The sequence below is a fragment of the Lasioglossum baleicum genome, chromosome 20 (assembly GCF_051020765.1).
Source record: "Lasioglossum baleicum chromosome 20, iyLasBale1, whole genome shotgun sequence".
Classification (NCBI taxonomy): domain Eukaryota; kingdom Metazoa; phylum Arthropoda; class Insecta; order Hymenoptera; family Halictidae; genus Lasioglossum; species Lasioglossum baleicum.
Genome location: NC_134948.1, coordinates 2,830,697 through 2,853,859, shown reverse-complemented (window position 1 = coordinate 2,853,859; position 23,163 = coordinate 2,830,697). Strand labels below are relative to the sequence as shown.

At 46.3% G+C, this 23,163-nt stretch overlaps 1 protein-coding gene across 6 annotated transcripts in view; it reads left to right on the top strand.

Annotated features, from left to right (window-relative positions):
* The first annotated feature begins 12,922 nt into the window (after positions 1 to 12,922).
* The window catches only part of Heph (polypyrimidine tract-binding protein 1 heph), a 478,446-nt gene continuing 468,205 nt past the window's right edge, over positions 12,923 to 23,163 (top strand). For all 6 annotated transcript variants that reach the window (XM_076444563.1, XM_076444562.1, XM_076444546.1 and 3 more), the window contains exon 1: positions 12,923 to 13,809. Coding sequence is in view for 3 of the 6 variants with exons in the window: in XM_076444560.1 (XP_076300675.1) it covers positions 13,802 to 13,809 (8 nt within the window). In the remaining 3 variants the exon portion in view is untranslated. The remainder of the gene's footprint in view (positions 13,810 to 23,163) is intronic.

Here is a 23,163-nt window from a genome sequence, read left to right as displayed (position 1 = left end):
TTCCAACAAACCATAAAACAAATGATATTGTTCACGCGCTTCAATCCACCAGTTATTCCCTGCCTGTCCACGCGCTCATCCCACCGAGCACAATCTCTCCGGGGAACGTGTCTCCGGGATGAAAAAAAAAGCTCGAAAACTTTTTTTGACACCAGGACGACATAGGCAGGTTGTGGTCGTCGAACGATCAGGTGGAATCCTGTGTGGGGTTTCCAATCAATCGGCGCCTTCCGGTGTTACCAGAGCAGCATGAGCCCGCCGGGAAAACCGAACTTTCCTATCGTTCCCGGCGAGAAAAACGTGCGTGTCCCCGATGCGTCGCTCCTGATAGACGCCGACGCAGTCAAGACTTTTACGAGCGGCGAAAGAAACCGTGGTAAGAAGTCGTCGAACGAAATATACCTGGGACTTGTTCGCGAGAGTCGAACCAGTTCGACGGTTGCTTACACATATGAGAACGTCCGCGAGACTCGGCCCGTAGGAAAGGGTTAGTCGTTCAAGTGCTTCGAGTCACACATCGTGAGAGGGCTAGCATAACGCGGCAAGAGGTGTCCTAATATTCGTCGGTCGTTGACTCGAAAATCCCAGGGGGGTGGGGGGGCGAAACATAATCGCGTCGAATATTTTTCGGGGCTTTCGAGAAAATTCGAAAATCCCTGTTAAAACTAATTAGAGTCGAAAGGAAGACGGGTTAGAGCGTTGGAGAAAAATTTTAGCGATGCAAATTGCGGGTGATTAAGCGTGTTAAACGGGATGCTTGCTGGTAGAAGTTGTAGGAGCTGGTGCTGAGAGAACGGCGCGCTGGTCTTGAGGGTAATCGCAGCGTGTCAAAACTGTCCATTAGCGCGTCAGATCGATAGCGTCATAACTCGACCGAGGAACAGGCGAGGATCCGCCTAAAAGAGCTGGAGGAGCCTGGCGGCTAAGTCTCGCTAAGAACTCAAACGGCATATTTGGAGGAGGTAGCGGACGGGTTCCGATCGTTCCAATAACCGAAGGGGCTATCGGCAGTCTATTGGTTTGATCCCCTGATCCCAGGCTAGCAGGAGCCATCCGGTGGTCGCACCAAATTCCTGCGCGATCCCCGCACCACCGACTGCCGTATTTTCGAAAGCCTGGAACCGTGGTGGTGGAGAATACTCTTCTCTCCACGTTGGAACGTTGGACGCTTCGCTGTTGGTCGAGTTGCGGGCAGCTAGGCTGCCAAGAGGCGTCGGCTACCGGCTCGACACAATGGGATAGGGACCGTCCGCAACCCCGCGCGACAGAAATAATTTAATCCCGTGCCCGAGGGAAAGGGTTGAATAAAATATATTCACATATTCGCAGCAGGCGAGCATCCGAGCAGAGAAGGTATACACCGGGGTGTCGGGATCGGTGGACACCGAGAGTCCTTAGGGACTCATGTTACTCTGTTCCGTCGTCCCGTTCTTCGGAAACTGTCGTTTCGCGGCGGCAGCCCTTCGGGATGAAGAAAGCCGGACTCGGGAGGAAAACGGAACGCCAGGAAAATTTATGCGCCGAGAGACTCTCTGTTCCTCTCTCTCTCTCTTTCAACCGATTTCTCTCCTCCCGCTCTTCGCTCCACGCTATCGACCCAAGGCCGAGCCAGGAATGCGCCGAGAACGGAGTTGGCGAGAAAGGGTTCGCCTCGTCGGGATTCCACCCACGCTTTTTTCACAGGATAACATCCTGCCGAGGAACGCGACGGGGTTCGCAACGCTTCGATCGAAAACGCTGAAGTCGTACACACAGTCTTCGGAGACACTTTGATTTCTTCTGGAGCGTCGTACAATTTTGTTTACGGATTCGGTAATTCATAAACAATTTAATGATTTCGGCGCCGCAAATCACTAAATTGTTTATTTGCACTATCTACGGTCGACATAAAATAAAGGAACATTCTTCCAGTAATTTATATTCGAGAATCTTACAATTTATTTCAATGTTTTCCTTTTTTCTTAGGTCCTACAACATGTGTTCTCGGCCTGTGAATTTTTCCTGGGCCCTAAAACATTCTCCGCGAGATCCACAATTTTTATACCGCTCCTACGATGTTTCTCGCAAGCTGTATTTTAAAAAATCCCTGGGTATTGCTCCTGGTGAATACGCCAGCCGTGATCGGAGGGAGGCTGGGATTTCCGAAGGGTTTTCAGTCCCTTTTATTCGGCCTACCAGGGCACACCTCCTGCCGGATGATGGCCGCCTGTACAGTGTCACCCACGGTGTAATTAATATTCATATCTACCCCTCTCGTAATCCTACCGAGAATTGTTCCGTTGCTTTCTCTATTCCTCGTGTATACTAAACAATACACACAGCTTGACTCCAGTTTTGTGACAAGCTATATGTATACAACCCCCAGGATTTATCTGGAAGCAGATTGCTTCGCTATTGGTAACCTACCGGTATCAGGACGCCATGAGCCTCGAGGTGATTATTGGATGACACACAAAAGTGTTAGGGTAACATAAATTCGGAGCCGCGGAGAATGTATTCGCGTGTTGCCGAATGGAAGCCAGGGAGGAATTAGACTAATCGTCGAATCGGGAGAATAACAAATGAGCCAAACGACAATTCTGGATAATACAACGGTAAACAAGGTGATCAGGAGAGAATCGGAGGTGAGGAGATCGACCGACTACCGAATTGGGGTGCGACAACCCTAGGGGTGGCACAAACCGGTTTCATTCTCCACCAGGAGGCGGTTCGGAGGGTGAATGGATCGCCGTGTTGTGGGGAACGAGGGACGACCTTACCCCATCAGAATATCCGCCACCACAAATGGTTATCAAACATCAAATTCACATCTCAATGAAATCGTCTTTGCAGTGTGTGTGTGGGTCTTTTACTACCCTCGAGCCACTCCGAAATAAATAGTCTAAGCTCACCCCATTAAACTATCCCGTGCCACAAATGATTATCAATTATCAAGTCATCGAAATTCAGTGTCATCTCAATCATTTCATAATTGCAATGTCTGTGTATCGTTTGCTACCCTCGAGCCACTCCAACATGAATGACGTAATCTTATCCAATTAGACTTTCCACCATCATAAATGATTATCAAGTATCAAGTTTCAGCAATATCCCAATCGTTTCATCGTTACAGTGTGTGTGGATTTTTTACTATCGTGGAACTACTCCAAAATAAATAGTCTAATCTCACCCCATTAAACTATTCCGTGCCACAAATGATTATCAATTATCAAGTCATCTCAATCATTTCATAATTGCAATGTCTGTGTATCGTTTGCTACCCTCGAGCCACTCCAACATGAATGACGTAATCTTATCCAATTAGACTTTCCACCATCATAAATGATTATCAAGTATCAAGTTTCAGCAATATCCCAATCGTTTCATCGTTACAGTGTGTGTGGATTTTTTACTATCGTGGAACTACTCCAAAATAAATAGTCTAATCTCACCCCATTAAACTATTCCGTGCCACAAATGATTATCAATTATCAAGTCATCGAAATTCCGTGTCATCTCAATCATTTCATAATTGCAATGTCTGTGTATCGTTTGCTACCCTCGAGCCACTCCAACATGAATGACGTAATCTTATCCAATTAGACTTTCCACCATCATAAATGATTATCAAGTATCAAGTTTCAGCAATATCCCAATCGTTTCATCGTTACAGTGTGTGTGGATTTTTTTACTATCGTGGAACTACTCCAAAATAAATAGTCTAATCTCACCTCAACTGACTATCCACCGTCACAAATAATGATCGAATATCAAGTTTCAGTATCATCCCGATTATTTCATTTTTACAGTGTCTATGGATTTTTATATTAAATAGTATAATAATATACATAGAATAAAACGCAACACTGCTGTTACGATATTTAGACCACCTTTCTATTATAATAAATAATGAGTCGTTCTCTGTCATCCATATCGACCCTCAAGCGACTCAATTCATAGATCAGACTATCAGACGTCACCCTTCGATGAAATGCTACGTTAATCTTCTTAATTATTAGTGATCTCTTTCTTCGTGCGTCTTACTTCATTCCCTGTTATTGCCATCGACCCTCAAAGTATCCAAGTCGCCTGAATGCTTCACAGAGCAAGTCCATCAATTTCGTCAACGACAGACACGCTTCTGGACACTTGGTGGAGGTGATCTGAGGTTAAGAAGAGCACCTACCCGTCTCCTGGGCGTACATCAGCAACGCCACGCAGATACACCTAACGTCTGGGCGTTTCCGCCTTAGAACAACCTTCTGGCAGAACGAGGCTCTCTCGTCCCGTGAACAGGCTCGACCCGTCCGCGAAGCTAGCTGGTCGAAGAGAGACGGCGGGAGAGCCAGCCTGATCCGGGGCCAGGATCAGTTCAATTTAGATCAGGATGTTCGTCAACGCGAGCTTGCGATTCCGCACCGCCTCTTTATGTCATGGTTCCGCCCCGCATGTTTGACGGCCTGCCCTCCGCGGGAGCCGCCCCCGCTCTTTGAACAGGAACACAGGAAGTCCAAGGAACGTAACGGGCCGATGGGAACGTGGACGCCGTGAACTTGGCCGTGGAATCCGCGCATAGACGACCGTGTTCTATACTCTATCCAACGAGAGAGCAGTACCGCGTAAAGACCAGTTTTCGTTTGTCGCTGCGCATCTTCGCCCTAATTGGTTCAAGAAAGTGGGGAGGGGATAGTGAAGTGAGAGATGATAGGCTCGCTGCGCCCCCACCATCTTCCAAGCTGCGCGCAACGGTACTGTTCTATCGTTGGATATAGTGTAGCTGTTCTGTACCATGTGTACTGCACCTCGAAAAAAATCGTTGCGGCTCGGGAAAAAACATGGAGACACAGGACGAGACACATTCCAACTCTCTGGAAAAAATCGTGGGGCCTGAAAAAATTTGCAAGCTTCACAGAAAATGTCCTAGGTCCCTGGAGAAAATTGTAGGCTCCATAGAGAATGTCCTAGGTCCTTGAAAAAATTGTAGGGTTCATAGAAAACATTCTAGGTCCCTGGTAAAAGTAGGCTATATCGAAAATATTCTTAATCCTTTGAAAGAATTGTAAGCTCCACAGAAAATATCCTAGGTCCCTGGAGAAAATTGTAGGCTCCATAGAGAATGTCCTAGGTCCTTAGAAAAATTGTAGGGTTCATAGAAAACATTCTAGCTCCCTGGAAAAAATTGTTGGCTCCATAGAAGACATCCTAACTCTCTGGAAAAAATTTTAGGCTCCATAGAAAACATCCTAGGCCCTGGTAAAATTGTAGGCTCCATAGAGAATGTCCTAGGTCCTTAGAAAAATTGTAGGGTTCATAGAAAACATCCTAGCCTCCTGGAAAAAATTGTTGGCTCCGTAGCAAACATCCTAACTCCGTGGAAAAAATTGTAGGCTACATAGAAAATATCCTAGCTCCCTGGTAAAATTTGTAGGCTATACATATACATAGAAGATATCCTAGATCCCTTGAAAAAATTTTAGGCTACACAGAAAATATCCTAGCTCCCTGGAAAAAATAGTAGGCTCGATAGAAAATATCCTAGGTCCCTGACAAAAATTGTAGACTCCATAGAAAACATCCTAAGTCGCTGGAAAAAATTCTAGGCTCCATAGAAAACATCGTACTTCCCTGGAGAAACATCGAAGGACCCCCCTGGCAAAACTGTACGACATCCAAGAACAATCAATGAAAAAAAAGAATTGATATGCGACGTCGAATGTGGGACAAGGGGTCAGACGAACAGTTTCCCGGTGTCCTCTTGACACCCTGTCTCCGGAATTTTTCCGGGATCCGACAGTTTGCTGGTGCAATGTGCGTGGGTGTATCAGGCAGGCGCACACACGGAGGCGTCGGTAGCACCATGGCAACGGTCGTAGAGGTGGTAGGAGTCCCTGCCACGGTTGCCAGAAGCGTCAGACGAGACAGGACTGATCCGAATGAAGCCTCCGCTAATAAACCGCCTCCCCCCTGCCACGCTTTGCTTGGTGCGCCGGGCTCTGTTGATCGGCGCGTGCGCCGGAAATCCCTTCGGGGAAACGGGTCGTTTCCAAAGGATCTTGCAACGGAGGAAGACGGGGAGAGTTCGGGGGGACAACGGTCGAGCATTGCTCCAGCCCCGGGTTTTGGTAGGGGACAGATGGTCGGGCGAGAGGTTGGACGAAAGGGCTAGACACACGCCAGCCGAAAAAGGGTGCGACCTTCGTTGGCCTCGGCCAGCCCTCGGGGAAACCGCGCCCACGCATTTTCAGCAGGAACGCAGCAGGTGGATGGAGCTCGTTTGGCCTTGGGAATCTCTTCCCTGCGCGGCTTCCCGCGCTCCTCTGCGTCTGCCCACCGGTTCCCGAAAGGGCAGACCACCAACCGAACAACCTCGTCCCACCAACGTCTTCCGACAGTGGGAGGAACGGGTTTTTGCTAGGGATCAACCGTGGTCTTGGACGTCTGCTGACGTAGCGATTGCTGTAGCCTTCGCGTGGCTTTCGTCGTGGTCCACAGCGGAACCTTTAGCCCTTTTATCCAAGGATACTATCCAGTATCTAAGAATCTAAGAATCTAACCCAGGATTCGAGGAAAAAGTAGGATCTCTGGGGAAATGTCTCAGGACCTAGCAAAATTGAATCGAACCTAGTGATAGGTACTCAATGACGTTGTCCCGGTTAAAAGTGTAAGAAAATAATTCTTGCTTAAAGTAAATAAATAAAAAATTCTTCCTTGTATAAAGGACATCTTTAATAAATAAATTTGGGTCGCTTGGCAAAATTTTCGGGCTACGGAAACAGGCTGAAACCTAACAATAAGTATCCAGGACGAGTGGAGTGGTGCTACAATAATTAAAATGATTTATGCCTGCGTCCGAAACTCGGGGGTATCATTCTGCGATTCACATGGTCGCTCACGCCTCTCCCTCAACAAGATGTACCTACGCATTTTGAACAGGATTTCATCCGCAGTTGCGAGGTGAATATTAGATTCCCCGATGTGTATCCTTCAAGGTAAATACGAGAAACAGAACACTGTAAATAGAAAAACAGAAATGACTATTTTATATTTGACTGTACTAACAATAAGTATGATCACGATTGATATGATCGATTGCAATTAATTCCGGACAGATTTGAATGATCGATATTTAAAATTTTTTTTCGGTCATTTGTTTCCTTCACATTCATCTCGCAATGTGATTCGCTTTACGTGACTTTATCTGCGAATTACACGGTGTAGATCATAATGGCGGCTAGGGTGTTGCCATGGTGAGATGCTGCACTCCATGGAAATATGTATGCTTCGCCATAACTCGATGCTCCTGAACGTTCTACTTCCCTATCTTACGATATATGAGAGATATGAATTCCTCTATCTGGCCGCCTCCGCGAAACACCCCAACCGCCTCCAGCACCGTACCATCGAAAATGATTAAACGAAAATGATTATTGTTCCAAACACATCAGAAGTTTGTTATCTCGTCCAAAGCTGGAAAATTGCGTGACAAATCATAAATCACGACACACGAGGTCACTAAATAATTCATTTAAAAGAAAGAAGAACATTCAACCGCACACGTTCCTATTTTATTTTTTCTACAGAGAAACCTTCGAGAAATTAGAAGAATTTCATTTTATATTGGAGCGAAACTCTGACTCGATTTTGACAATAGATAACCAGCGAGCAATTTCCTTATATGTAGCTTCAAAAATACGATGAATATATTTCGAAAATGAAAATAACGTGTTCCGAGTGATAGAGTTCAACAGCGAAGCGCGGGGATCTCGAAATAATATTTTTCGACGAAACAATTGCACGTGGGAGGTTTCGCAATCGATGAATAAGAATGATGCACTGCTTCGCGCCAATATGTGCCTCTGGTTGGTCACGTTTCCCGCCATGTTCACCTCCTCGCTTGCTTTATTCTCCTGCTCCACCGATGTAACGGAGTTGTTTACACTGCGCATGTAATATGGCACCAAATGCGCTTCTGTTCACGCTGTACCCCTCTCGAGGCTTTCGCTGTCACGTTCCATTAAACATTTTACACTTCCCCGTTAGAAAATCCGGCTGGGAGCAGCGTTATTTAACATTCCACCGCAAAAAACGATCCTGTAATTTTCCACCTTACGAATCTATTCGTGCGATCTATCTGTTTATGTAATTTATTATACACATACATAGCCCCTTTCGACTCGTTACGTATTATTCATTAGACACGCGAAGACCGCCGATTATTTCATCGGAACTGATTTTTATATAATTGGGAATTCGGTGTTACAGCATCGAGGTGTAATTCTGATGTTTGCATGCAGATTGTTTAGAAATTGTTGACGAGGGGGCTTGTCCGTAGAGGTTTTTCGTCGAGTGAATGGCGAATTCTCCGAGTGAATAATTTCACGGTGTTGGAGAGTAGGGGCGTTACAACGTGCTAGAGAGAAGACATCGGTAAGTTTACAGGCATCAAAATGGAGAAGGTCGAATCGTTCTCGATACATCTGGAACCAGGGTCCCATGTTCGCGAGCTATTGTCTCGTGTACCGTGCACCCCGAGAGCTGTTTCGCGTAACAAGCTCACGGACGAGGAAAAGAAAGGGAGAAAAGCCAGTGCCAAGAGTAAATCACGATACGTTCGGTACCAGGAACGCAGCATTCCGCAAAGGATCGTTCGTTTACCCCAGGGGTGGCCAATCTGTGGCGCGTTCGATCTTTGCACGTACTTATTCTTTTCAAGTAGACGCCATAACTGAACCCATCTTCATATTTTCAACACTCTAGCGCTCTCGGTAAAAATCTTACAGCCTTTTTACTCATCAGTTTGTCGCGATTTTTTGCAGTTTTCAAATTGAATTGAAGCATCCTACTCCTATTCGTATTTTCCAACCCCACAGTGAGCGTAAGAAGCTAGAAAGTTTACCCGGTCGGATAATGAAACAAACAAAAACACGAATAAAATATTCTTAAACATTTCGTGAACGACTGCCACGTTTCATTGTCTAAATACATAGAAAATTGAATATAAGAAGAATCCAAATTATTACGATCACATTAAAAAATGATCCACTGTCGATGTCAATGGTAATTGATCATTTTCGACTGAAATCTTTCGAAGACACATCAGCGATATTTTTCCTTGGACATTTCTTTGAAGAAAATAAAAGGGGATGAATTTGATGAAGATGATGGTTAGTTGTATTGTTTGTGGGGTTGTTCGTAGGTTTGCCTTCGGGGAGTTCATTGTTTATTGGAAGAGCAGGAGGTGGAGAAGTATTCGGGACAGATACGTGACCCAGAAACGCCGAAAATCGACGTCGAGATATGAAAAAAATGAAAAGTGATATCCCTGCGAACAGGAGACTATGGTGGGTCTGGAGTTCAGCGCCGAAATCAAGTTGGAGGCTGGTTTCCTTTCGCGCGAAGGGATTTTTCTTTTTCTCCGATTGTGTTCCTCCAGCGTGACAAAACTGTCTATTATCATATTCGGAAAATGAAGTGTGTCTATTCTAATAATTACGGAACATCGCAGATCTGAATGCTGGATTTTATATTGAGAATATACGACGGTGCCAGTCTTGTATAACTTTCGAAAATATAATGCTTTCTATATTTTTCAAAACCAGAGCAATTTTCTATATTAGACGGTACTGTAAAATTGCTGCATAATAAATAACATTTTTGAAAGGTTCTATAAAATTATTCTGTATAATTAGAAAAAGATTTTTCTTCGAGGGCAACATGTATGAGAAAATAAATGTTTGAGGGTGGTTTCGTGTTCTAGTGCCTCGTGATAGATTATTTGCACTTTTGTTATCCCTTCAACTTTTGCTCGAACGATAGTGCTGCGTCAAGCGGACCAGAACTCAATTTAATCTTTATAGTATCTCGTCGGTGGTATCGTTGTGTCTGCGTTCGTATCATTAGCAGATATTTCAGGCGACGCGACGTTTAGTTCCACGTTATCCCCGCGATCTCCCTAGATGACGCCACAATGTCTTTCACGAGCTAACTGTACATTTCAGAAATGAACTAATTAGCCGTGAATACAAAGAATGATTCTTCACGGCCAATATTGACGCATAGTCATTCACGTAAACCGATAGATTTATCAAAGAATATATGATCACATTTCGCAGGGTGGTTCTATCTTGAAAAATGATCGGTCTCGTGCAATGGTCATTGTACTTACACATCGTTCGAGGGGGTTCAGGCCGGGCATTATCGTAATAACTGCAATTAGATTCGCTCCATTGAGTTCTAAATGCGGAGACTCGGTGATTAGGGTCGCAGCAGAACCGAGGAGCAAGGGAAGGATCCTTCAAAGTGGGAGGAGGAGCAGAGGATCCTCCTGCGAGTTCATCCTGCTATCCTAACCGCTGTCGCCGTCTTTCTTATTAATATGCTAATTTTACATGAGCACAGCATAAAATTATGAACGAGGGGGCCCGTTCCCGTGCATTTCCCCGAAACAGAGGCTCCCCTTGTTGCCGCCGGCTCGATGTTATCCAGGGTGGTTCTCTGGCTTACAGCCACGTGTAATACGAAACATCTTTGACCAGGGTAACATGGAGACGGGCGCAGTCGACTCATCCCTTCGCGTTCGTTCTTTCGACTTTCCTCGAAAATCACCTGGCCCTCGAATTTTTAACTTTTAACTACTCGCGTGTAGTATTTACAACCTCAAAACTTTCAATTTAGTGTTTCAAGCGTAAGCAAAGGTGTCGACTACACTATTAAACATCTATTTTGCATTAAAGTAGTTATTCAATTGAATAAACATTTATTTATGTTGGTGAAAGTAGAGTTCGAGTAACTGAAGAATAAATAAGGAACTAACCTCACACCGCAGACCTTCCCGCCAAATAAACATTGTCTCCATCCGTTGCAAGGAACAGAACTTTCAAGCTGCTTCCTTTCGTCGAGTACAAGAGTTAATCGTAGCACAAAGAAATAGTGGAACATTAAATATCACAGTGATACTAAATATAAAACAGTGACTTAAAAAAGTGCAAATGACTTTGTGACTTCACCACATAACAGCTACATAAACAAGACCATCATAGATCATCACTAGACAGCGGATCGTTATCCAAAATAAAAATGTTGTACCTAGATTCGAACAAACCGGGGTGAAATGAAAATCGATTTCCATCGAACAGAATTTTTAAATTCTTTTTTAATGTTCTCACTGTTTTAAATTACACGTATTCAATTTTGTTATGAATGCAGAAAATCCGCTGTCTTTTACAATCCCAGATTTTCGAGAAGTGTATCTTACAATTTCTGGAAAAGAAACGGAGAGGAACAAATTTTACAGTATCTAAAATATGATGGTGATTGATCTGTATTTTAAAAAAGAAATTGATTTTCATTGAACAGAATTTTTAAATTCTGCTAATGTTCTCGCTGTTTTATATTACACGTATGTATTGAGTTTTGTTATAAACGCAGAAAATCCGCTGTCCAATCGTTTCCGTATTATGTATACAAATTTTAGAAACGTGTATCTTAGAATTTCTGGAAGAGGAACGGAGAGGAACAAATACAGTATCTAAAATATGATGGTGGTTGAGCTGTATTTTATTGATTCGCATGAAATGTTCGAGAAATGGTTCTCGAGTTAGCCGCTGAAGACGGTTCCAGGAGGATTAGGAACGCAGCAAAGGACCCGCCAATGGCTTCTATAATTCGCCTGGTTTCCAGGGGAAGGAAGATTTGCCGCTTCAGTGGCTCTGAAAGAAACAGAAACGTTCAACGGACTAGGAGTATATGAGAAAGCAGAGGTTCAAGGATCTCATCTTCCATTTCACTGTTTGGCTAATGAAACCAGTCCCAAACAAAACCTCTTGAAACTCCTGGAATAAAAATTCATCCAGTTCCTCCTTCAAATATCAATTCTGTCAATTTTATTATTTTCTAGGATTGTCTTATACCATGAAACATATTCTTAAAAGTCGGATAAGTGAATACACAAACATCAAGTTGAACTGAAGTGTAAAATGTAAATGGATAAATGTTAATGTGTGCAAGTTACACCAGTTGAATTTTCCAGGCTTAATCGTTGAGTGAATATATTGTTATCTCCTCCGTTTCATTTATTATGGTACTCCGTGGCTAATAGCGAACTCCTGGCATTGCCAATTAATCACACAGAACGTGCAACGCGGATCAAGAAGTGTTTCCATGTCTCTGGTCGGTGCTCTCGGTACTCAACTATATTGTTGTCGTGATCAACTGTACCAACGACTGCTTACTCCCGCGATAATGCAGACACCTGCACACATGCAGACCCTCATAGTGACCATCCCCCATCTCGCATATGGTCGCGAATCAATTAATTTGTAGCAAGCAAAGAATCCCTCCCACAAAATCCATAAAAACAGTCTTACACGATCAATATTTGTATCCTACATATATTTATTTTTATATACAGTTCATTCTGAAACATACTTATTTATAATAACAAATTTTAGATCACAAGCCCGCTAATAACCCCTTGCACTATAACATCGAGTCAGACTTGCGACGAAGTTCGAGCAGAGTCTAATAAATACGCATGTTAGTAATCGACTGGATTTTTATGGAAAATAAAATTTGCACGAATTTGACTCTGCAGGAGTGAAGTAACAATTTCTTTTAAATTCAAGAATTTAAAATCTCGAGTATCGACGTTCTCGAATTCTTTCAATCGTTTCACTGTTTCGAATTACACCTGTTAATGCGAATACAGCAATCGGAGACTGTACGGGCACACGACAGACATACAAGTTCTTCAAATAAATGACGAACCCCGAGTAATTTAAAGAATCGGAAAGGAAATAGTTTGACAAAGAAGTAAAAAAACTCGGCGAAGAGTTTTAAGTAGATTGAATCTGGAGTACCGAGACGGGGATTCGTATCGCGGCTGCGAGATGTCGCCAGGCAGGCAGGCCGAGCACGGCGTGTGGGACGGTGCAATATCTATCTCGCGAAATTCCACGGGCCAAAAGTGGCAGCGCGTGTCTTCTGTCGCTGGTGACGACGATACGGCGTGCGTGCGTGCTAGAGAGATAGATATCGGTGTGCATGAACCCGTGATTCGGAGGCGTGCATTGTTTCTCTGTCCTGCGGGATTTCTGGGTACGGTGATCACGGGTTCAGTGGGATCATCGTTGATCAGCGTACGTGTCGGGTTAGCTCGAGAGGGTAGGATCGCGTGTGTGACCGCCCGCAGTCCGCATCGTTTCGAACGTTTACGTCGATCGAGGCGGTGACGGCACTGAGAGAGTGCAGTCCTCGGGTGCGGCGGCCTCCTCGAACAGCGTACGGGTTCGTCTTGGGATCGAACCTGCGAGAGAAAAACCGGAAAGAGCAGCGGCAGGAGGTTGGCTGCCAGTCACGGTGACAGAGAGCGAGACACAGAGCGAGTCAGAGTGAGCCAGAGCGAGACAGCGTTAGCGGGAGGGACATTGGAAACAGAGACTGAGTGAGAAGGTGTTCCCCCTGTGCAGTGGGACAAAGACAGGGTCGAGGGAAGCGAGAGTAGCCGGCTAAGTGGGGACAGGCTGGTTCTCGGTAATCCGGGGCGTTTGGACCATCCGCGGGCTCTCTCGGTCGGTCGCCGGGTCTTTAGTCGTCTCGATTTTTCCGGCCGCCATATTTGTGCCGCCGCTGTGTCACATGCAACCTGTTGTTTTCGGTGCGTCCTCGTGTCGTCGCTGAGATCGCGGTATATACGGTGGCCTCTCTCAGGGCCGTGGAACGTGAAACGCGCGGGAGTTCGCGTACCGGGGACCGTGGAACGCGGGAGAGTTCGCTTATCCGAACTGCTAGGGGACAGCCGTCAACGTGGAGATCTACCATCAGGATGAACGGGTGAGTAACCCTCTCCGCGGCACATGCTGTGCGCTCCGATCGCCTCGCTCGGTTTATTGTGTGCGTGTGGTACGTATGTGTGTGCAGTGTTAGCTGTTCCGAAGAAAGGGAAAGGCTGCGAGAGAGTATGTGTTTCTCTCTTTCTATGGTGTACGTGTGTTTGGGAGGTTGGTGGGGGAATGAGTAAGAGAGGGGATGGCGAGCGAGGAAGAGGGGAATCGATCTGCCGCGTCGAGCCGAGAAAGAGCACGATGCGGTTCGTTTTAATAAGATAGAGAAGGACGGTTTGATTCGGCTCCCTTTCTTTTTTCAATACATTAGCCCCGCTGTCGGACCTCTTCTTCTATTTAGCCTCTCTCGTACTCTGATATATTGTATATATATGCGTTACTTACTCGCACACGAACCTGACACGTGCGCGCTCGCGTACCGTCCACGATTGACGACCAGGCTCTCTCTCTGTCTCTGCTTCTGCGTGACGCGCTAGCCACGTGACGAGAACGTCGAACCGGCGCACAGTGGTTTAACGCGCGACTTTGGATATCGTCGATATTGTTTCTCGTTCTTCTTTCTGGTTTTTCCGGATTTGAGCAAGTGGACTTTTACTTTCTGCTCAATTAGCCTAACTTTGAGAATTTTCGATGTATCTTTGGTCATTGTTTTAGCTGTGTCAAACCGATTCAGATGATCTTAACACTTGTGTAGGGAACCCGATACTCGTTTACTGTATTTCTTTCGACAATTTGTTAATGTCCCTCTGAAAAATATTACAAAATTCCTCTGAATGTCCGTTCTTTACTCGCTAATATAATTAAACCTTTGCACTCGGAGCTATTTCAACTCGAAAATTAAACATTTCTTCCGACCTAAAATATTTCCATTCCCCGATGATTTTTGAAATTTTATGGATACGAAATTGGTAGAACATCTCATGCAATACCTGAATGTTTAGTAATTGATTAGATACCGACACATTTGATAATGTAAGCAATAATTTGGATAATGGTGCAGTAATTTCTCGCCTCGGAGTCACCATTCGAGTGCTCTAAGGGTTAATTGATTAATTAATTATTAATATATAATTTATAATGAATTTATATCTTATAATGAGAATTCACGTAAATATGTTAAATACAGAAAGGTTTTCAATAATCTGTACATTTTGGTTGACTACGCAAGGGTTGAAGTATAATCTGAATTTTTTCTTTATATACGGCTTGTTTTCCGAGATATCCATAAATTAGGTAGAATCCACACTCGGACCTTCACGTTATCATCCATTGCTAATCCTGAGCTACTCTGGGACTGATCTGGGTTAGATAGAGCACGACAATCATATGTCTTACTGTAGATGCTTTATAGCATGGTAATTTAGTTTTAGATGTAGTGCCAGCATATTTTTCTAGAGGGACAATGTGATCAATGGGCTTGTATTATCTCTCCCTCTCTGCTGACTACTGGACGGACAGGCTATAATTGTGCATTTCATATTTATTGTTTATTTTAAAATAATGAAATACAATTACAATTGTAATTGGGTATTTTATACTTATTGTTTATTTCAAAATAATGAAATAAAATTGGACCACTGTGTGCCGCTGCGTTTTACGACATTTTCTATGGTACTGGCTTTCAGAATTATTCTCTCAACCTCACTACCACGATTTACTTCTTTGACTGTCTCTGCTGGTTTCTGTAGTCAAAGTCTGAATGCTGTCTAGTTAAAATGACACTTTGATGACTGTATAATTAACGAACTAGATTTAGATAGAACATTTACGAGTACCTCGGGTATACGTCTGTATTTTGGGGATTGTAAAATGACTTGGCAATGTTCTCGACTAGGTGATGACTTTCATATTATGCAAACGATAATCATTGTTTTCCTTGGAATGCTCTATTCTTGTAAATCTCCGAATATCTACGAACACCGATAACACAATCCGAATATCTATTAACATTCTGTTCCACTTGACCGCTATCTCAAGTGTAATTACTTTATCGTTCACTAATCTTATCTGTGAAGTGTTTTATCGTTGCACGACGCTAATGTTAGAATCTGTACTGCAACTGCGAACAACAATTTTTATTGTCTGGTATAAGAGAGGTCAGTGATGTATTTGAATCTTTTCAAAGACGAACCATCGCAGCCCTGTGCCTGGAATAATGCCGGCCCGGAAGGATGAGGATTAAGGATCAGCGGAAGACAGCACAATGCTACTTTCCGTACGCGATATTGTTACTTGCAGCGACAGTACACAGTGGAGTTGACGACATTTATCTTGCGGGTACTTGCCAGAGGATTTTCCCAACAGAATAGCCCCGGCGAAGTTTGATTCTTGCCAAGGATCGTCGTCGCACAGCCGAGATGAGGTTGTTTAAATTAAATTGGAAAAATGGCGCGGGTGATTCGCAAAGTATTTCGAGCACGACCCGATCGACGGAAGTTCAAGCGTGTTCGAAGGGCCGCCGTTTCACGTGGGTTTGACTTTCCGGTCGGTATTTTGACGCATGCGGTAACTACTCCGCCCGGAACAGGTGTTCTTTATCAACCCACGGTCACGTCAAAACAGCGAATTCGATAACGGCACACCGTACAGCTATCGTTCGTGGATAATTTCGTTCCACTTACGCGCCACGTCCACCAGCAAAGAAAAAAAAAATCGTTTCTTGGAAAAGATAGCTGCACAGTCATTCATCTCTAACCGCCTAAATCACAGACCACACAGTTGTAGAAAGAGAATTCATTTTTCTACCGTGTGATCTTATCTTGGGTCCACTGTGACCCGAATTCTTGTACAGTAATATTTCTCGAATTCACAAATTGTATTTGTACTCTACTGTGGGACAATTGCTGGCCTAATTCCGTTCAGTCCACAAATATCTACCGAACACTTTTCCTCAATGATCGCACGTGGTATAGGCTCTGGCTTGTACAGTGGCTCGCAAAAGTGTGCGTACACCCCAACAAAATTCATTCAAGTACAATACAAAAATTTGTAATCCTGGTGGATCCACTGTTCCGACTATATCCGGGTCCACAGTGACACAGGTCGTAAAAAAATCCCAAAATTCGAGTTGTGCCCAAATAAATCGAATTTCAATGTGTTGGGAAGGCTAAGGCTGGGCTGTAGCTGGCGACGCTCGGGTCTATCGTGACCCCAGCCGCCCGTAGATCCCTTTCGAACGCCATTACCGATATAATCAGCTTCGTTGGTATTCACGATGGAAGTGCAGGATCACTTTCGCGGGCTACTGTACGATGGGCCCCATAAATCCTGGCGAATAACCCAGAAAACAAGATAGTTGGCTCCCGGTGCCCACCCTATTTCCATGTTCATTTCACAATTATTCCCGAGACGAGGCATCCATAACTCTATCCGTGGATGTCTATATTCGCGGCATCGGAGGGCGATCCCAGAACGAAATTAGATTTCGCCACTTCATCGGTCCGGCAGATATGCAATAAGGCGAGCGTGTGGAACCGGCGCTAGCCCGTGTACCCGACACTGCCGTAGGGAAGATTTATTGGCGGGCCGCGTGCAGCTACTTAATGCGACGCCACACTGTGATAGTTACGCGCGTCGCTGTACTTCCAATAGATCTCGGGCTCTCTCTCTGCCTGAAACCATCCCCCCTTTCCCTGACATTCGACCAGTCGAATCCACCCTGTAAGGAACGATAATAGGACAATTAGGAGACATCGTTCCGAACGCTGTAACACGGACCAGCGTTTAAGACGCCGACACGTGCGATCAAGACGAAATCTTGCCGCCAGGTGATGCTCCGAGACGTCAGGCTGATCGATACGCCGTCAAACTCGAGACCTGCATGTCATTTTCATACCCTCTCCTCTAAGCTGACCCCTCTCGTCGACCTGGACAATCTTTCGAATGTAGGAAGACTGCAAAGAATGCGGAACCTCCCCTATAACTGTGCGTCCGCAGACCCGAAGCTTTCACAGTTACGGGGAGGAGCGTGTCTATCTATTAGGTTGTTCCAAAAGTTCGTTTCGTTCTCGATTAATGTGCTAAGTGGAAATTCAGAGTAGTTTTTAAGCAAACCAATGGTATGATTAAGAAAGGGGAAGCTTGAGGAATGATGAAACATAATAACGAACAGAAGATTGTGTTGTTTGCGTATGCTGATGTTATTTAACAATATGGAACGTGCGCGTAGTGAAAGAAGCTTTTAGGATAACCTAATATAACACGGCACTCGCAGAACAGGGTTTCGGTACGGAAGACTGCAAAGAATGTAGTATCTTTATAACTGTGCGTCCGCAGACCCGAAGCTTTCACAGTTACGGGGAGAACGCACGCCGCGTTAATTACCGGCGAAAAATCGACGTGGTTCGTGCGACTCCATAAAAATTGGCTGGGTCCGGTGGTTACGGCGCTTTCGGCGCTTGTCGAAATCACATTCAGCGGGCTGGCATGGCAGTCGCAGACGCCGTGGCGCGCCTAACTTCGTTGAATACGCGCGGTGGGTAATGATGCCGGCCGGTTGATAAATGCGCCGGGTGAATGCAGACGGCAGCGGGCCGCCTATCTTCGTGCTCGATATTGCGTTTGAATGGCCGCGGCATCGATCGCGACGCGAGCCCCGAGCAGCCGCTGAAAGGGACGATTCTCGGAAATGACCAGATTCGCGCGACCCGATTCGCGCGGCGCGCGTGATTCCGCGTCTTTCAACGTGATAACGGGTCGCATTGTCGGCGTACCTTGGAACACAGCGTCTCGCCCCTGTACCAGAGTCCACAATCCAGAAATTGCGACAACGATGGTTGTCTTTCGAGGACACGGTGTTCCGGAGCGATAATCCGCGCGGGTGTGTGACAATTTTTTACTGGCCGCCATTGTCGAGAGAAGAGGTGCCATTTCGCGCGAGCGCTTAAAGCGATCGACGTTTTCGGCTTTTTATTATCCGAGGGAATAAAAGAAACGGCCTCCTAGCCCGAAAAATTGCGCCGGTCATCGGGTCCGCCGGAAAAAAGGGCCACCGGTACGCGAGGGAGCGCGGCGGGGCCGGGGCGGGGGTGGGAAAGATCAATGCAACGCGATTGACACGAGTCAGTGCACGTTGGCGCACGGGGCAGAGCATCGTATTCATCGATATAAATGCTGAACGACGATGGGGGACGTGGCTGGTTTCGAGGCTGCATCAAAAAGTTCAATCGACGGATGCGCAGCGATGCATTGGTAATGCACCCATCCGGAGCTTCGGGGCCAATTTTGTCGATGAGAAAGGGAGAGAGAGACAGTGACGCACACCGCGACAGGAATACGGGAACAAGGTGGGGCACAACACACCGGCGGGAGCAGAGAGCGGGGTGCCGGAGAGAGGAGAGGATGCCGGGGGACAGAGGATGAAGAGATGCAGGGATTCCCTGGCATGAAGCACGATGTCCCTCTAGTAGCAATTACCAAGCATTCATGCCATGGAAACGTCGCGTCCTCTCTCTCTCCCCCCCTTTCGCCCGGGCTATTGTCACCGGCTACCCTTTCTCCCCACGTTCCTGTAATCAAAAATCAAGTGTCCAGCTTGAACCGGAATGTTACTTCAACACTTTTGATTAAGAGCTGATGAGGGCTACGCACGCACAAAGAACACCCCGATACCGAACCGGTTATTCGACGCTGCTGATCGGTAATCGACGACACACTGCGCCATTTTCATACAATTTACGAACCCAATTCTCTCGCATTTTTCAGGTTAATCAAACGAAAAATATAAAATTCTCCATTCTAGCCATTCTAACGAAATTCACCGTTTCGTTATTCCGGCCTTTTTAAACGGAAATTGTCCCACGGCAACGCATTTCATCCGCGTGGGTCTCCCCGGACCCAGGCATCGGCGGGACCACCTCCGCAGATTTTCCCGAGCGATTCGAACCAGTTTCCGCGTAGGTTTCCACGAAGAATAACTCCTGTAGGTTCAGGCACAGGGCGACTGTTCTCTCTAGGCCGTTTCGGAGCCAAATCCGCTGCAGTCCGGAGTGTGCTTCATTTATATCCCGTCCCTGCATTCGTATAAATGTCGATTGGCGCATGGACCTCGACCGCATACGCTCGCCCGAGCGGGAGCGAGAGAGAAAGACAGACAGAGGGAGATTTCGCCTTGATTCCATCACGCGCAGGCGAACGTTCACAAACATCAGGAATGACGTACCCGAAATTATAATCGCGTGATTCGCCGTATTCGCGGGTGCATACCGAATTTCGTTGCCGATTATCTCGCGGCCGCCTCGAAAGCGCGGAGTCCCAGTCGCGATTTCGCGAGATCTCGAAATGGCCGGCCGAATTGTTCGGTATCGATTTTTTCGTTTTCCCTTCCCCCCCGGGCTGTGAACGATGAATTGTCGTCGTAAAATGCTTTCGAGTCCTGTCTGGCTGGGCTTTGTAATCGAATTATTCCGATGATTCCGTAACCCCAGCTCGAAGTTACGACTGGCATCCGTTACCTGCGGACCTGCGCGCGAATCGCCGAACAAATGCGAAATTGGAAAATTGTTGGCTGACTATCCGAACATGGTCCGCGGCGTTTTAAAACCGTTCGACCGGCCCCGGTGTCCCGGCAAAGTGACGTTATTTGTTTTGGTTTTTTTTTTTTTTCGTACAGCCTCCATAAAAGCGGACCGATTGATGCAGCTTCGCACGCGCACGGGACAACGATTTTTAATATACAAAAACGTGTCGCGCAGTTCGGACGTCGTTCCGGTTAGAAATTAGAACGAGCGGCTTATCGGCCGCTGCATCGAAAAGATTACTTGGCGATGATGCGCTCGGGTTAAAGCGGCGGAGGTTAGGCCGGTCGCCTCGTTTGCAAGTCAGGCTTTTATTTGCGCAGCGTTCCGAGAGTCTTTCAAAGAGCTAGATCAAAATTCACGCATAGTTTGAGCGATCGAAATGGAACGTTGTGTGCGCGACCCGCATGCGGCCGCAGCCCATATCGCTTCGTTATCGATGCGTGGCGTTCTAACGTATGCGAAAGTTCGCGTCGGAGCCGCCCTTATCGGCTTTTTACGTGACGATGGTCCGTGGACGTTCAGGAAATTGATTACCGCTCCTGGCCGCCGCTTCGCTGTTGATATCAGCCCACCGGAATTTTCAGTAGCACCTTGTGCGCATTCGGTTCGGGAATCGCGAAATTCGAAGCTGGATGTCGTTCGCGAATCAGCGATTATGTTCCAGTCCGCGTAAATCCCGTGGAACGCGGGTGGGAGGATTTTAACATTGCGCCTAGTTCTCGAGTAATCTAAGATTGAACGTGAATAATGCGCCGGCCTGACGCGACGGTTGTACCGGGGTTTTACGTCTGAGCAAATGGTCGATGCCGGTGGCTAGTGGAATTTTATTAACGACCGCAACGTGCCAGTGGCCCGTGTTTGATGGCTTCCTGACATCGATGCCGGTGGGCACTAATTAAAACTGACACACGGTGTCCCATGACACATATCCGTGGCTCTCTGGCTCGTGATGCAGTATGCCTCTGTCTAACCGGCTCCGCTAAACCCTCCATTGTCGGCCTCTTCATTCACTTTCCTGCGCGGCTCCATCAAGATTTCACGAGTCACATGATTTGTTGCGCTCGCTTCACTTGAGCCCGATCCACGCGGTACACCGAGGTCCCAGAAATTCGGGACTCCATTTTTGTTCTATTCGTAATCTTCATTGTGGCCCTTTGGGCCTTATATTTTCGCATTGCGAGGGCAACGCGAACGGAATCTCTGAACTCCTCAAATTGAGGAATCTTGGAGCCACGATTTCGTAGCTCGGCACTGACCAAGTACGCAAGTATGTCAGCTTCCGCCGCTCTCTTAGTTGTCAAGGAAACGGTGACGTACAGCGGTAAGCCATTAGCAGCCATCTGTGTTGAACGCTGGAATGCGTGAGCTCTGTCTTTTACCAGTAAGGTTGTCCTAGGCGTGTCGGAGGTTCCAGTCGCGAGAGCACAGCGTAGCTATTGACTAGACGTACAACATCTTGAACTGTTATGACATCACTGTGGCGACTAATGTAATAATAGAAACGAGAAGGGGCTGCCAAACTATTTCGCGCAGGTTCGAATTGTTCCGTAAACATTTATCCCGTAGACAGTTTAGCTGTTCTCTGGGAATAAAATCGCCGGTTCCCGATGCACGTTTCCATCCGCTTGGAATTCAAGCGTGTATCGCGAGAAATTCGTTCTCGCTCTCCGCCGAGAGAGAACGTTTTTGCTTCTCGATGAAAGCAATACCTCGAACACACACCGGGTTCGAGGCGAGGCGTCGATATCTCGATCCTAAAAGCACACAAAGGACCACTCGAAGGCGACGCGCAAATGACAAATCGTCCGCAAATAATAAATCTGCCGATCGGTCGTCCCACACATGCCGATGTCTGATTCTTTGGCCCCCGGTGAGTGGCTGAGCGCGATCTGCGGGGGCTGAGAGGATGAATTCAGCCGGTTGCCAGGGACCCGGAGAGAGGAGGGGGCCGTGTTTGTACAAAATACGGGCGGGATGGGGTATTGAATTTTTCTTATATTTCCTTCTTCTTTCGGCAGCCAGTCAAACCCCGGGATCCGAAAGCGAATTTCTTCGCGATGGAGTTGATCCCACAATTTATTTCTGTGTACCTCCATCCTGTCCCCCGTTATTCCTCGGCTTCTAATGTCTCCAGCGTGTTCCCTGTATATACCTCTATTTTTTCTTTTTGGAAAATCACCAGACAACTCGAATTCTAGAAATCCCTCTTCTGCGATGGCATACTAAAACACCTCGGCAATCGAATAATCAGAATCGAATCTTAGCTCGTCCCGACGGAAACGAGATGGGACAGGGGAAAGGGCTACACGCTCTCGCAAATCGGTCTGATTCGCCGACCCGCGCCGTCTTCTTGGCTCGATTTTGATTTCCTTCGGTTGATTTCTCATCAAACCAACTAATGGGAAAGCGCCGCTGAATTTTCCCAGCTCCCCTCCTACGTACGCCCACCTCGCACCGACAGCCCCGCGACTCTTACCCGCCTTCTTTTCTTGGTCGACGCGAGAACCCTCGATTCGCCGTTGATGAGAATTAATGAGATCCGTGGCGCTCGACGAGCACGCCTGATCGAGTAAGCCGGGTGCTACAGTTTTTCAATTATTCGGACACGTAGTCTACATTTTTAGCCGACCCTGTACAAGCGCAGATACGTGGAATCTGGCTCTGTGGACCCTGTTCATTTTCATTCCTGGCTTGGGACTCCCGACCCCTCTTAGACTCCTGAAGTTGAACTGTGTCAATTCATTCTTGGACTCTGTGGATCCCATTCATTTTCATTCCTGGCTTGGGATTCCGGACCCTACTTAGATTTCTGAGGTTGGACTGTG